The sequence below is a fragment of the Lutjanus erythropterus genome, chromosome 9 (assembly GCF_056507025.1).
Source record: "Lutjanus erythropterus isolate fLutEry1 chromosome 9, fLutEry1.hap2, whole genome shotgun sequence".
Taxonomy (NCBI): domain Eukaryota; kingdom Metazoa; phylum Chordata; class Actinopteri; order Lutjaniformes; family Lutjanidae; genus Lutjanus; species Lutjanus erythropterus.
In genome coordinates this window covers 9,345,494-9,361,237 of record NC_139325.1, presented here as the reverse complement: position 1 = coordinate 9,361,237, position 15,744 = coordinate 9,345,494, and the positions used below count along the sequence as shown (strand labels likewise).

At 39.5% G+C, this 15,744-nt stretch overlaps 1 protein-coding gene across 1 annotated transcript; it reads left to right on the top strand.

Annotated features, from left to right (window-relative positions):
* The first annotated feature begins 239 nt into the window (after nt 1-239).
* fzd6 (frizzled class receptor 6) lies at nt 240-14,288 on the top strand. The gene is made up of 8 exons (XM_084726087.1): nt 240-373; nt 2,695-3,127; nt 8,053-8,249; nt 8,341-8,920; nt 9,791-10,210; nt 12,038-12,186; nt 12,285-12,683; nt 13,236-14,288. The coding sequence occupies exons 2-8, from the start codon at nt 2,918-2,920 to the stop codon at nt 13,396-13,398; spliced, it is 2,118 nt and encodes a 705-aa protein (XP_084582213.1). The 5' UTR covers nt 240-373; nt 2,695-2,917; the 3' UTR covers nt 13,399-14,288.
* Nucleotides 14,289-15,744: the final 1,456 nt, after the last annotated feature.

The following is a 15,744-nucleotide window of genomic DNA, read 5'->3' as shown; positions in this document are numbered from 1 at the left end:
AACATATTGATAAAAAATTAACATCATTACAACTTTAAAAGTGTAGATATTTTCAAAAACACAACTATATGTGATATACGTCCTTTTACTCGAAGAAATGTAATTTATCTTTTACAGTCTTTTACAATTATTGTTTTCAGTATGGTTTCGTATTGCTGGAGCGTTCAATACATAGTTCAACCAACTTATCTGTAGTGTGTTTTTTAATTAAATATCGACCTTACCAACTGCACTTGAATGCAGCTCGACAGACCAGGGAGGACGGAGGGACCGTGCTGGAGCTTGTCTCAGGAAACACGCTACCAAATTCCCCAGAGTCGCTCCAACTAGTGTCCATGTAGCCAGCTGTGACATTATCTCCTGGCTAGTTGGGGTAAGTGTTTGGGTTTCGTTTTTACCATATTTTTTTTAACTTTCTTGTAACCTACCGAAGTTGTTTCGGGCCCGTCCCGTGGCAGCGACCGAGGCAGGGAAGTTTACTGTGCTCTCTCTCCGCATCTGGCGTCTAATTCACGGGAAAACGGCTTTCCTGTCGCTACACGGACGTATCCTTTAAAGTTCTTAGGTTTAAGATATGCTAAGTCATGAAAATGTGATAGAAACGTATTAACTATGTCTTTACTACTCTGTACATGTTTTCTTATTACACTGAAGAGGTGTCAGAGATTTGCTTTGCTAACTTTTATTGTCTTTAATCTTTGCTAATATGCTAACTCAAAACTTTATGCTAATAACTAGCTAAACAAAGTGCTTCAAACTGTTACTTCTTACAGGCCTACTACAGTCAGCACTATGAAGACTGTTGAAGGTGGTTACTTTGTATATAAACAGTGGTGTGGTAATATTAGGTAAACTCCTACCACGAGTGATAACATCAACATATGATAATCATCAGCACCCATATAAACAACTCATCTCTTTATCTTTAAAAGACCATATAGTCATATATGGCTATAGTGATTGAATGTGCGTTAATGGTGATAGAGCTGCAATGATTAATCAATTAATAGATTATTAATCAATTATTAAATAAATCGTCAAGTGTTTTGATAATTTATTAATCTGAAGTTTTTATTAAAGAAAAAGTAAAATTTCTCAGATTTCAGCCTCTTAAATGTGAATATTTCTGCTTTATTTTCTCCTCAGTACACTAAATATCTTTGGGTTGTGAGTAAAACAAGACATTTGAGGATGTCATCTTAGTTTTTTTTTTTTTTTTTTTCTTTACCATTTTCAAAACAAATATTCGTTGAGATAATTATGGACTAATTAATTAACTAACTAACTAATTAACTAACTAACTAACTAACTATGAAAATAATCATAGTCAGTTGCAACCCTGAATGGTTTAAATTTAGACAACAAAGTTATATTTAAAGTTAACTATTAAATCACTGCAATATTACACTTTTTAAAGATCTTTAAAGTTGTGCAGTTATGCTTACAGCTATTTTATAGCTTTGGAAAACTCATGATTTTAACATATAGGAGATTGACTGAAAGACCTAAGCATAGAGCTGGGCACTATGGCTTATAAATAATATATTTTATAAATAAAATTTAAAATTTTGAAATATTGTAACAATATTGAAGGGATGATTGTTGGTGCTTTTACAAAATAGTAACAGAATGAGAGCTTTGATAAATGATCATCAGTCATGTGGAAATGATGACTAAGTGTGGAAAGGCAGATTGTAGAACAGTCTGGTAAGTTCAGAAAATTATGCTACTTTACTGTAATGCATCAATTAAAACCAGGAAATGACAACACTTATGGCGTACCACAATATAACGATATCCAAAATCTAAGATTATGTCTATTCTCAAATCACGCTATCAGTATAAAACTGATTTATTGCCCAGCCCTACAGCTGTTTTTCATCCAACCAGTGTTAAGATACCAACTTCAAATCACAAAAAACACATGCTTTGTGGTCTGCTAGAAATGGTTTCATCTGAATTATCTATGTACTTTTATCACAGCCACTATCAGGAAATAGGTACACAGGACAGACGGAGAAATAAAACATCAATATATTCTTTTAAAATATGGGTTTGATTTTCTAAAAGTTTCCAGAATGAAATAGACTGTGGTTCAAGAATTGTCTTATAATACACACATATATGTGTTAGCATACTGAATATAACCAGGACTAATATACAAAACAAGTCCTGTATGATTTGTAGCTGCTTTTTCACGTGTGTGCATGTGAAACTGTGACACTTTAATGTGAAGTTTAATGTGCATCAACAAGCTGAGACTCATTCTACTGAATCAGCCTGAATCTTTAACATTCCCCGCCCTGTGTAAATGCATGCTCTTCAAGTCTGCACGGAGGTTGACTGGATTTTGGTCCCGTAATTCCATGTTACTTCTGTGTCAAAACAGTGCTTCTCAAACTGGAGCCTGAGGACCTCAAGGGACCTGAATGCGTAACTTATTTTAATTTGCTTAGCTTCATTTGCCTCTCGCACAGCGAGATAGTTGTATGGTAGACTGTTTTGATGACAGGGTTTCAGTGTGTTCCTGCTCTGCAATTCTGTGTTTTTAACTACTTTTAAAAAATCTTGTCAGCTGGGGATCTTGAAGACTTCATGTCTTGATGAAATGTGGGTTGTTGTGATCCAAAAAGAATGATATGGCTCAGTTGTACTGGAAAGTATAAACCTATTTCATGAATACTTTACTTTCAGGGATGTGGGATTCCTATCTGTGACCCAGAGGCACATGAGGACCAATGATGAGAAAGTTTTACGTGCTGCGATTCCTCTCGGCTCCACTGAGATGACCCCAGGCAAAGAGAGATGTGGGTGAAGTGTGAGCCAAGCGAACTTAACGTTTGGGCCAAGATATCCTCACACTGAGCCAAAAAGAAACCTGTTCTAGTTGACACAAAAAACGTACAGTCACACACACATGCATTCCCAATCAGCTGTCATGATGCTGATGCCAGGACCTGTGTGGGCGTGCCTGGCGCTGATATGGGTGGGAAGCTGCAGTGCCCACAGCCTGTTTACCTGTGAGCCCATCAGAGTGCATCGGTGCTTGGGGGTGCCCTACAACATGACCTTCTTTCCCAACATGATGGATCACTATGACCAGGATATTGCAGCCAGTAACATGGAGGTGAGTCCTCATAGCATTACATACATCAGTTTGTTGACAGATTGAATTGTGCCAATATTGGTCCTGTTGGGCATTAGCCAGTCTATCCTGTCAACTGCCAGTGCAGTGTATGTTTTTTTTCCCTAAAGACAGACTCATCACAGTCTGTAAAATATAAAAGTTCTTAAAACTTCAACCTTCAAAAACTTTTTGGCAAAAAACAGTAATTTTACAATGCAAAAGACAGGAGTTGTTTGTCTACTGGGAGTTGCTTGTCTACTGCTGCCTTGATTGTTATATTGTTTGTGTTATTGTACAACTTGGATGTTTTAAAAGCTTAGTTCAGATTCACCAAGGTAACATGAACAAACTAACTGATCTTAGCTGCAGTACAGAAGTACTTTATACAACCATGCTTCAGAAAACTTTAATTATCCCTTTTAAGGCGGAATGTGTTGCAGATTTATTTCTGCCTTTTAATTGTGTTAGCGAGGTGGGCTAATCAGTGCAAAACCCCTGTTGTGTGTGTGAACAGTATTTGGCTAAACATCAGACATTGTTCAAACCCACAGAACCTTTTCTAGTGGAGGTCCCAAAGTTTTCAAAAAATGTCTGTTTTGAGAATCAAGGATGAACTGGTAGACAGTAATAGACAATGTATCTGTGATACTGCCAGACAGTTTGAAATAAGATAATTTTTCACACCTTCGCCGGGGAAAACATTATATTAAGGGGTTTCACGGCCGCTGATCCACCTTAAAGAATCTCATTAGTTTTGGTTTCCATGAAGAGTTGTAATTATATTGGCCTGTGACAGAAAAAAAGCTCACTCTGCTTGTAAATAAATATTGTAATTCAAGTCACATTTGCAGATAATGAATATCATCTCAAAATGATTGCTAGGATTAGTGCTATTATTAGTGGCTCCAGTCTATAAATGTCAGAGTCGGTCAGCCTTCAGAAGCACATATTGAGTGAACCATAATTACCATTTTAATGGTCATCAACAGGCACACACAATTTACCAGCCACAGTTTGTCCACAGATCATGCCTAATTGTTACAGACCCCTATCTAGGAAATAAACTGTTGATTTGGATTGTTGTGAACTTGATAACTATGAACATGTACACTTGTTTTGAAGTCTCAGCTGTCAAAAATAACTATAAATTATTGTCATAATGAAATTATTGGGGAATTAGTGTGGAAGAAGGAATGTCTCCCTACTAGAACTACACAACATATCTGCTTTAACAAGAAAAGTAGATTAGGAAAGAAGAACATTCTCATTTATGGTGACACACTTCTGCACAGGGGAGTAGTTACAGTGCAGGGGTTACCTTCACTCAGGTCTGAGTGTTGTTTACCACACGTTTTTTTTTTTATTTCTCTGCAGTTACCGTTGTATCACAACACTTTAATGGCAATAGTTTTATTTTTGTGAGGCAGTTCTGAACATTAGCAGTCCAAGGTAGGATAATGTCAAGAACCAGAAAGAACTGAGTGCTCACTGTCTCTTGTTGAGCAGATGTGTTTCATTTTGCTCTTGAAATTGAAGTGAAATTGCATTACAATTTTTGGTTTGACTGAGGTCTGACATCATAAATAGTGAGGTTTGACAATAACATGAAATAACATGAAGCAAAGGTAATGCTAGTTAACTTAGCTTCCTCTTTCCATGTGGACTACAGACTCCACTTTTCTTTCCTTCTTTGTCCATCATGCTGGCAAACCTTGCTTTGATCACCAAATTGACACCAGTTTAATCTGAGAGAAGCTGACGGCTAGCTGGGACTTCATGTGATTGGCCAAATATTGTGAATGATTGGCCCATGTATCCACAACTCCATCTTATAGCTCAAATGTTCACATGCTGAGTGTGCTTGGCACTCGGATAATTTATGTTTTTTTACACAAATGTGAGGAGAATTCAGATTTCAATTTTTACATTTTGCGTTCAGGCTGACTGACATTTCTTCTGCCTTCTTCTGCAGCCTAATGCGGCTTTAGTGTTGTCTTGTGTCTCTCCTCATCAGTGAAATCAGTGTCTGATTGTAGTTGTTGCATCCTGTGTCCAGGCATTCCTGAAGGCAAGGGTTTGGGTTACACACATTTGGTGTCAGAGCGTTGAGCATGAACAGTGATCTGTTGAGGGAGTCTTTTGTGTCACAAAGGTAGCGGGCTAGCAGGTACGGGCTTTTTATTTCACAAGCAGACTTGGCCACGGGCGACTTCATCGACTTTGTTGTGAGGGGCCTTTGATATCTGGAGGAAGGGGAGGGACACACCCAGCCTCACACAAAGCCAACCCTGCATACCACAATGAGTATTCTCTCTCTGTTAATCACTCACTCATTTCCCCCCCGTACACAGTCTTACCTCCAAAGCCCTGTCTCCCAGGTGACAGGCTTGCACTCTCTGGCTTACAGTCAACATTACATATTATACATGGCTCTCTTTGAAAGTGTGCAGTGATTTATCACAAAGCCCTGACGCTGTAATCAAGCAGACTTCTGCTTCGGTATGGGCTCAGTCTGGCCTATCAGTAGGATTTTCCAGAGGAGGGCTAACCTTTTTCTGCCCTTGGTCCTAAATTCCACCAGTGTTTGCCAGAGTTTGAAATAGAAAAGTTTGAAGTATAAGAATAAAAAGAGAATGGGAAGACTAATTGATGAAGTGTAACAGACAGGGAGCACTTCAGGGTCTTAAAAGTTTGAGCGGAAGTTTGAACAGTGATTTTCTAGCCATTTTTTGGAATCATTTAATCCTTGAAGTACTTTGCTCTGAAATTCTCTGCAGAGGATTTTGCCTTTGGGAGCGAATCAGCTCGACTTGTACCACTGATCCTGTCTGAAGGTTTTTGAAATGAGGGCAGTTTTTACAGTAACTCTGCCATAAAGCAAATAAAGGTCAGATTGTTGAGCAATGGGCAGCTCATTGAGAAGGACTCCAGGACCTCCACAGTAGAGAAACAAGGACGCTTACTGTCAGAGGGGGCAAGCCCAGGCCCCAGAGATGTGGGCCTACTGCCAGACTGGATTTCAGGAAAAAAAAAGAGGAGAGGAAACATTAGTATAATAGTGGACTGTGTTGGAGCGTATGTGTGTGTTTTGTGTACAAATATTAGCTGTAGACTGGCAGAAGTCTGCGTGCATGTTGGTCTGATAATGACTGGTGAGGTTAAAAGACAAAGCTCTAAAACATCCATTTGGTTTTAGTGCAGTTGTGAGTGAACAAAGTATTCTAGATTATGTAAGTGGTTAAAAGTCAATAACAAAAGAACCTCAGTAAGTCTAAAAAGTTTACACTCAGTCAAGTTTGAAAGACCAGATCTGGACTTTTTGTTTTTTGCTAGCATGAAGTGTTCTCCAGTGTAAGCTGCACATGTTGTGCTGTAGATCCATACTTTGTCTCGTCAGCAGCATAACCTATCAACAGCCCTCTGCATTCCAGCCATCCTGGCCTGTCGTTGTATATTTCCAAACGTCCATGCACTCATTTCCTGCCACCTATACCGCATCCCCCACCTCTCAGTCCTCAAGCTCTTGACCAGCTTGTTGAAACGGACAAGTATGGTTTCCAGCCAGTGAATGGGCCCCTTTGTGGTGCACTATAGATCCCGGCAGATCAACAAAATGAAGTTAACACTTTATGTAGAGCGGTGGTTCCCAATATTTTTTTATTTGTGACCCCTTAAAATGAAGCAAAATCAACTTGGGAGCCATCATCATCATCTTCTATATATCTAGGGGTTATTATAACCTGGTCGACCAAAGTCTTTTGTGTTACTTCTCGTTTAATTTTATAGGTCTAATGATCTAGTAAAATGATCTAGTTTTCCTACAAGAAAAAAGCTAATATTGGGAAAATGTCTAAAAAATAAATATATTTAGCCTCATGTAATATTAACGCTTTTTGCTCTCTTTGCTTCTCTGTTAATTATCTTGCAAGCTCTTATTCCCATTTATGTCCTCAACACTTAATCAGTTACATGCAGGGATGCAGGATAAAATTAGGGCTGATGAATTATCATCTGATAATGGGAAAATTATGTTGTTATTTATTATTCTGATAATGAAATTATAGCTGATAAATATTTGCTATAGTAATATTACATGCTTTTAAATAACCTGTCAAATCATATTTGAATTCTTTTGAGTCTTCCAGACACAGTGCGAAAATGGCACCACTGTGCTCTGAAACCTATTTTTTTAATGGCTTATGCCACAAGGCTTGTAGCTGCATTGAGCAAAGCAGAATGCACGTCGCACCACTCAGTGAACTCGCACTCAAAGTTCAACTAGGTTGAACTTCACACTGAACCTGGTGATGAGTGCAGCTCAGATTGCCTTGTGTTTGAAAGGGCTGTTAGACAGAATGCTCGGTAAAAACCAAAGTATGTTTGTGAAGTTTTTCAATACTTACTCTACTAGAAAAAATAAATGAATATTTGAAGAGTCAGAACTGTTTCTTCATTTTTGTTGTAATAGTGATGTCAGTTAAATATGGTTCAGTCAGAGCTGTGAGATAATAAATCATCCATCGAGTTATAGTATAAACTGTGTACTGTATGTATGCATGTATAAACTACAGGTTATATGAAATTCTTCTTAAAATACAATAATGTAAAATTGCTATTTATCTCATCTGTATTGGCCATGAGAAAAACAAATCCATATTGTGCATCCCTAGTCACATGGGGCCCCTGTGAAAATCTAAGAATGTTTAGTTAAGCTATCTTAAATGGTACTTTTTTGCATGGTGTCTTGTGGGTTGCATCTTCAAAGGTATTTCCATGATCTCACAGACTGCTGTTTACCTGAAATGATCCACAGGCTTACAGACCCCCTTAAAGCATACAGAGCAAATCCATGATTTTTCAGATAAAGATCACCACCTCTCATATTTACAAAGTCAATACAACACAACTTTTCTCTCCATCCCCAGCCATTCATGCCCCTGGCAAACCTGCACTGTTCTCCAGATGTCCACAACTTCTTGTGCCAAGCTTTTATCCCAGCATGCACCGAAGAGAACACCGTGATCCGTCCATGCAGAGAGGATTGCGAGACTGTTTTGTCTGATTGTGAGGAGAATATACGAATCTTTGGTATCACCTGGCCTCCTGAGCTACAGTGTGACAAGTAAGAAAAGCAAAATTTCAGAGAATCCACAACAGCAACACCAGTGGTTCTTGATGAGTCCATTAAAAGACTTTGTTTTTTTTCTCATTAGATTGGATTCATGTAGCTTGTCTGATGGTTTGGCACCTCCTGCAACCACCCCAGTGAGCTCATCATCAACCAAGAGGGACCTTGGCTTTTGGTGCCCACTACAGCTGAAGACCAAGCCGGGCCATGGATCATCATTCCTGGGCGCCCAGGATTGTGCTCCGCCTTGTTCCAACATGTACTTCAAACCCCACGACATTGAATTCGCCAAGAGTTTCATCGGCGTGTGCTCCATCATCTGCTTGGGCGCCACGCTCTTCACCTTCCTCACTTTCCTCATCGATGTCAAGCGTTTCCGCTACCCAGAGCGACCCATAATCTTCTATGCTGTCTGCTACAGCTTTGTCTCACTCATATATTTCATTGGTTTCCTGCTGGGGAACAACGCAGCCTGTACCAAAGCGGCTCATTCTGCTGGTGTGGATACAGTGGTGCTGGGCTCCCAGAGCAAAGGCTGCACTCTGCTCTTTATGCTGCTCTACTTCTTCTCCATTGCTGGTATCGTCTGGTGGGTCATACTCACCATTACCTGGTTCCTGGCAGCTGGTCCTAAGTGGAGCTGTGAGGCAATAGAGAAGAAAGCGGTACGGTTTTTAAGGATTTAAAACGATAGTGTTTTTTTTTTATGTGTGTTTTACATGAGGTACTTATCAGTAGTTAGTGTATTGCCTACATCTGTCACTGGTCAACACGCCTCTAGTTTGGAGAAGCAGAAGGGGGCACCAGCACACAAGCTAAGCTTAAGCCAATTACAGAAGGCCCCCCAAAAAAATCAATATCAATTTAAGTGTACGTTATATTAAAAATAGTTTCTCCACTTTACTTTGTCATCTGACACTGCAGTCTCCAAACCAACCAAACTCCATGGGTGAAATCAGTAATTTTACCTCGCACAACACAGAAGTTGCTGGTCTACCACTGCCTCAATAGGTTATCATGTTTGTCTTATTTTGTGACTTTGGTGCTTTAAAAGGATAGTTCAGATTCACAGAAGTCACACATTGACACAAACAAACAAACAAGTAAAGGCAGCGTTAAACCAGCAACTCCTGTGTTCTGCAAGGTGAAATTTCTGATTTTGTCAATGGAGTTTGGTTGGTTTAGAGAGAGCAATATATGGCAGTTTCCTGTTTTCTGTCAGAAAAGGCTGTCTGATAGCAAGGTAGAGTGGTTAAAATACTCGAAACATAGCGTACACTTAGACTGATTTTTTTTTAAGATAGACACTTTTTTAAAGTGACTAGAATACCTTTTGTTGCCGAACCTGTCAATAGCAGTACATTGCTTAGCTTCCTACACCAGACCGAACATAATAAGATAATTCTAACTATCACTTTAATGCACTTTGTTGGTCGCAAATAAGAGAATACAGCAAAGAAATGTAGAATAAAATATAAAATGAGCAAATGGCAGACAGTGTTGAAAATGTAGATCCATGTGACCTCTGTCTTCAGGTGTGGTTCCACTCTGCTGCCTGGGGGATCCCCGGGGCTCTAACTGTCATGCTGCTGGCTCTGAACAAGGTTGAAGGGGACAACATCAGCGGCGTTTGCTTTGTGGGGCTCTACGACCTGGACGCCCTGCGCTACTTCGTTCTGGCTCCTCTGTGTGTGGGCGTCATAGTTGGCCTCTTCCTCATCCTGGCAGGCATCGTTTCTCTTAACAATGTCCGGCAGGTCATCCAGCACGACGAGCGCAACCAAGAGAAGCTGAAGAAGTTCATGATCCGCATCGGTGTGTTCAGCTGCCTCTACTTGGTCCCGCTGGTCACCCTGCTGGCCTGCTACACCTATGAACAGAGTCACCGCAGCACCTGGGAGAATACCTGGATCAACGACCGCTGTCAAGAGTACAGCATCCCCTGCTCCTACAAGGTATCTGTGGCTTATTCACTTGCTGAATGTCCTATAGTTCCTAACAACTTAAGGTGAAAGGACACATTAGAAAGACTTTCAAACTCATTGTCTTGGTCAGACCACCAGTCCACATCTGTTTTTCAGCATATCCAAATTGATTTTAGAAAATCTGGACAGCAAAAACACATGTAAAATATGATTTTTGCAAATCAGATCCAAGCCATATTTGGAGGTGGTCTGAAAGGTGATTCCACTTGGATTTCTATAGATGCATCTCAATCTGGATCTCATCTCAATCTTTTGCGTAACTTGCAACTTGCACGACATGACGACATCAGATCCCAAGTGACAGAAGTGTATCAGAGCCACTGAGCAGAATCCATGCTGTTACTAGCAGAGAAGTATGGAGGACAACATTAAAAGCTGCATCACCAACATATGTGGATACTGATGCCTACGTTGTTACCACAGCAACTCATTCAGATAAGTTAGTGATGTTTGGACACAAATCCAATCTGATCACTTGCAAGTAGCAGTGTGGATCGTAAAGGTCTGATTTGAGAAACAAATCTGATTTGCCTGCAGTCTGAACAAAGCATTAGAGTGTGTGTGTAAAAAAAAAAAAAAAAAAAAAGGGAAAGTGCACGTTCTAAACTTGAAAATTACTAGTTAAGCCTCGAAAGCCTTAAAATTATCTGCAAGTTGTAAAAATATACTCACATAACAAAATAAACTTAACATTTCGTCTCTGCATTCTTTCAGTAAATTTACAACACACATGCATGTGTAGCACTAGAAGTGGTCTAATCACATCATTTAACAAAAATGCAACTATTGTGTTTGAGCCAGGCCTTGAATTTCATAATTTTAAAGGCAAGGCCACTTCAACTTTGGTGCTTCCAGTTTTTTGAGGGCATGAAGGCCTATTGCCAGTGAAGAAAGGCCGTCAAATAAAACAATGATTTTAAGATAACATTACATAACATTTAACGTAAGGGCCAAGAATGATTTCATTTACATAGTGGAGAAATCGGTGAATTAAAAAAAAAAATCCTCAGGGTTTCACTTGATGTTGCCCAATCAGAATTCAGAATCTCACAAAAAGACGCTGGTGTATAAAAGCCGTATAGACAGGAAAGAGACAGAGGAGAAAACAACAAAATCAGCTGGGTCAGTGAGGGCAGGGCATGGAGACCACTGTGGTTGCAGGGCAGATCATTTTTTGAGGGACATAAAGCCAAACTAAGGGGGCATGGTGGCCAAGGCCTCTTTGAAATTCCTGGCCTGCTTTGAGCTACACACAAAATGTCTATTACTGGAGGTGTTTTTGAACTCTGAGGACAGCATTAGGTCGAAAATAATAATGGAAAAAGCAGACATTTGCTGCATGCTAAACCCACACTCTCTCTCCCTCCTGTCTTATTTCTCTCCAGCTTTACTGCACAAATAAAGGGAATAAACGCCCCCAAAATACTCTAAAATCTAAAAATGTCTATAAAAATATAAAAATACCTCTAATCTCTAATACGATAAGCACAATTTCCTGAGCAACACATAATTATTTATAAAAATTAAATAACAAGCCAGTCTGGCCTATCTTTAAATGGACCGCTACGTGTGTGTGTGTGTGCGTGTGTGCGTGTAAAAGAGAAGTGCAATATAAATGTGAAATTTGAGGCAACTAAATATGAATATTTAGGAAGATGTTTTAAAAGAGGCCCGACAGTCAGCGTTATTTTGTAAGGAAAGTTACTGAGCTAAAACAGTCTTAAGTCAAAAATTGGTTTACATAAGCAAAATCACAAGAGTTCCATCATGGTTTGTGTATATATATCTTTGTTTCAGACAACAGAGCTCGACCGCCCTGACCTCTCACTGTTCCTGGTGAAATACTTAATGACGCTGGTGGTTGGAATATCTGCTGTGTTCTGGGTCAGCAGCAAAAAGACCTGCTCTGAGTGGGCCTACTTCTTCAACAGGACCCGCAAGAGAGAGTGAGGCCATATCTCTCGTTTTGTTACATTTTCAAATTCAATTTCCATGAGAAATAAACCTGTAATGTGACTATACTCTACTGTTCTCTGACTCGCAGTCCCATCAGCGAGAGCCGCCGGGTGCTGCAGGAGTCCTGCGAGTTCTTCCTCAAGCACAACAGCCGCGTCCAGCACAAGAAGAAGCACTACAAGCCGAGCTCCCACAAGCTGAAGGTCATCTCCAAGTCCATGGGCACGAGCACCGGAGCTGCACCCTCCAACGCATCCACCCTAACCAATCAAGGAACCTCTGCCATGGCCAATCACGAGCCCCGTGTGCAAGGTTCTCAGTCCGAGGCCTCGGTCAGGGAGCACCTGGACAGGGGCACGTCCAGCCGGAGCTCCAGGAGGGGGGAGAGGGAGAGGGAGAGGGAGGGGGGAGAGAGACGTAGCAAAGGCGGGAGCTCAAGTAAGATGAGCAGCCGCTCAGAGAGCATGCACAGAGTCCCAGATGGGAGGTGAGTGAGACAGATGTGATCTACCATCGTTCAATGATTTATATTTTATGTTTGTGAAACACACAGACGTAACACTTTGACTACTTGTAGTATTTTACACATTGATAAAATAGACAGTTCTGTTGCGTCTCAGCTCCGTTTTAGGTAGCTTTCCTCTCTGTTGTTAAAGGAATAGTTCAGATTATTTGAGTGGGGTTGCATGAGGACATTCAAAGCATGACCCCTGCAGTAGATGCTCGTCGGCACGCCCTCAGTTTGGAGAAGCAGAGAGCAGTAGCTGCACAGATGCTAAGCAATGTACAGCAGCTCATGTTGCTGCTGACCCTGTCCACAGCAGTTCATTGCTTGACCTCTGTGCTGCTCTCTGCTTCTCCGAAATGGGTGAGTGCTGACTTGGATCTACTGTTGATAATACACTGACCGTGAATAAGTACCTCATAGAACCCCACATCAAATAATCTGAACTGTTCCTTCATTCTGTTATATGAAAAAATATTTGTTTCATCTGTATGTAATAACCTCCAATAATCTGTTATATCCTGTCTGGTTTAGGACGACTCCAAGGAGTGAGCTGTCAGAGGGCAGGCCGGTCCCCAGTGCACAGCAGCATCCAGCTTTAAACCTATCACACAGCAGCAGCATCCAGGACTCCACCCACAAGCTGGCGCACCGGGTGCCTGAGGAGAGCAAGGACACAAAGGACAGCATCTGCTGAAACATCTGACCTCCCAAATTTATCGGTGCATCCATCCATCCTAGAAACCACTTGTTCATTTATCGGTTCCAAACCATAGCATTCATTTGTCATACATTTATAAGCTTCATACGTCAGATTATGATTGTATTGGTTACGTTGTAGTCAGTGAATGTTAATTACCAACAAAATGTGACATACCTTGAGTATTTCAAACGTGGTATGTTCAGAATCTGTGGGTTTCAGCAAAGAGCGTAAATGCATTGGATTGTTTAGTTAAAGGGATAGTTTGGATTATTTGAAGTTGGGTTGTATGGGGCACTTATCACTAGTCACAGTAGCTGGAGATCAGCACACCCCCACTTTGGAGAAGCATAGAGGAATGCCTGCATGGGTGCTAAGAAATGAAGTGCTGCGGAAGGGATCTATATATACCAATAAAAAATGTATTCTATATTTAGAATATTTTCACTGCTTTACCTTGTCATCAGACAGCCTTTTCTGATGAGAAACAGACGTTACATGAGGCAAATATCACTCTCTCCAAAGCCAACAGTCTCCTGCTGACCTTGTCCAGAGCAATTCAACATGAAGCTTCCATGCTGGTACTCTCTCTGCTTCTCCAAAGCGGGTGTGCCTTCATGTATCTGTAGGTAAAACACCTACCTACCTACTCAGAACAATCCCACATCAAATAATCTGAACTATACCTGTGTAACAGCTGTGTCTTTCAGCTGTACTGAGCTTCTGAGCTTATACCTGAATGTTGCAGCAGCACAGCTACCTTCAACTTATTCATCTGCCAATGGCCATTTATTTTTTATAGCATGCATGAAAAAATAGGTCTGCTGTTATGTAGATTTGTAGCTCAATTGCATAGAATGCATACTAGTAAAGAAATGCAATATTTATGTAAATATTCTGTTTTTTATTTTAGAAATGAAGTCTTTCACTGGACTAGTCACGACACTGAGTGTTCTGTAGAAAAGGTCATGATGTTGCCAAACACTTAAGGAGAGTCTTCCTGTGGTTAACTGTTTTTTGAATGTCTTATTGTCCTTCCTGGAAAGATGGTTTGTCCTCAAACCTCATCTTATAATACATATTGTGCGCTATTTTACTGCTCCTTTGAAAAAAGGGCAGACTCTTAAACTTGATAAGTTGAGTTTTAGACAATGTTGAATTTATGATTTTTATTTGGAAAAGTTTTCATGCAAAAAATCTACTTTACTTCTGTTGTACAAACACTTGTTCTGCAGAGGTGTCTTCAAAGAAGTGACCTGTGAATTTGGATAAAGTATAGCTTTATAGTCTTCTACAAGAATGTGCCTCCCTTTGATGCGTTCCTCATCTTCAAAGAACCTACAGATGTTTCACATGTGTGAGGTCCAGCTGTGTTCTCGATGTAAATTCATATGACTTTGAGTCAAATTGAGGAGACAAATCAAAAAGGCTTTGCACTATTTGAAATTAGAAGCACAAACCACTACTAACATATGGGTCACGGACCGTATATTTCTAAGTACTTCCAGAAAAGTTTCTGTGATTTATTGAAAATCAGTTATGCTGTAAGGGATCGAATCTTCCCTTTATCTTTTATATTTGGGCCTCACAGGATAATTTCAATAAGATTAATTAAAAGGGAATCCCTGTGATACTATTTTTGTTGTATATATATATTCTTACTCTGGCATGTGGATGGGGGTCTTTCTTATAATGTGCCTAGACTTAGTGTAGTCTATGAAATGCTCTACACAACTTTTGTGAACTTTTTTTTTTTTTTTTACTGTTTTTTAATGTAGCCTATCTTATCAGTTGAATTTTGTATCAATTTAATTTGAATAAAATCTTATTGAATAAGAAAAAAATGGAGTTATGTGAGTCAGTAATGATGCTATGTGTGATGGATTTTAGTATAGGTTTTACTTGAACACTTTGGAGGACCATGACTGCCAAAATCAAACATAAATCAAATAAATGATCAAAAATATAAAATGTGACATAAATTTAGATTTCTGTTTAATTTGCCATTTATTTAATTACTGTATAATTATATGATTAATAATTATTTCCACAGTTATTTATTCCTTTTTTCATTTTACATGTTTTTATGCATTTCTTCTTACTGTGCACTACTTTTTATTGAATATGAAAGAGCAGACAGTCAGCAAGTGGACATGAAGTGGACATCATACAGATACTCTATTTGTAAAGTGCAATACAATATAAAGTGCACATTTATGTTTATATTGAATTTAACCTTGCTTTTTATAGTTTATTCAATTTTAAACATCTAAATGAAGTAGAAAAATGCATTTTTTTAATTAGAAAATAAATAGTGTGTTTGATAAAAGTCAATATATTTAA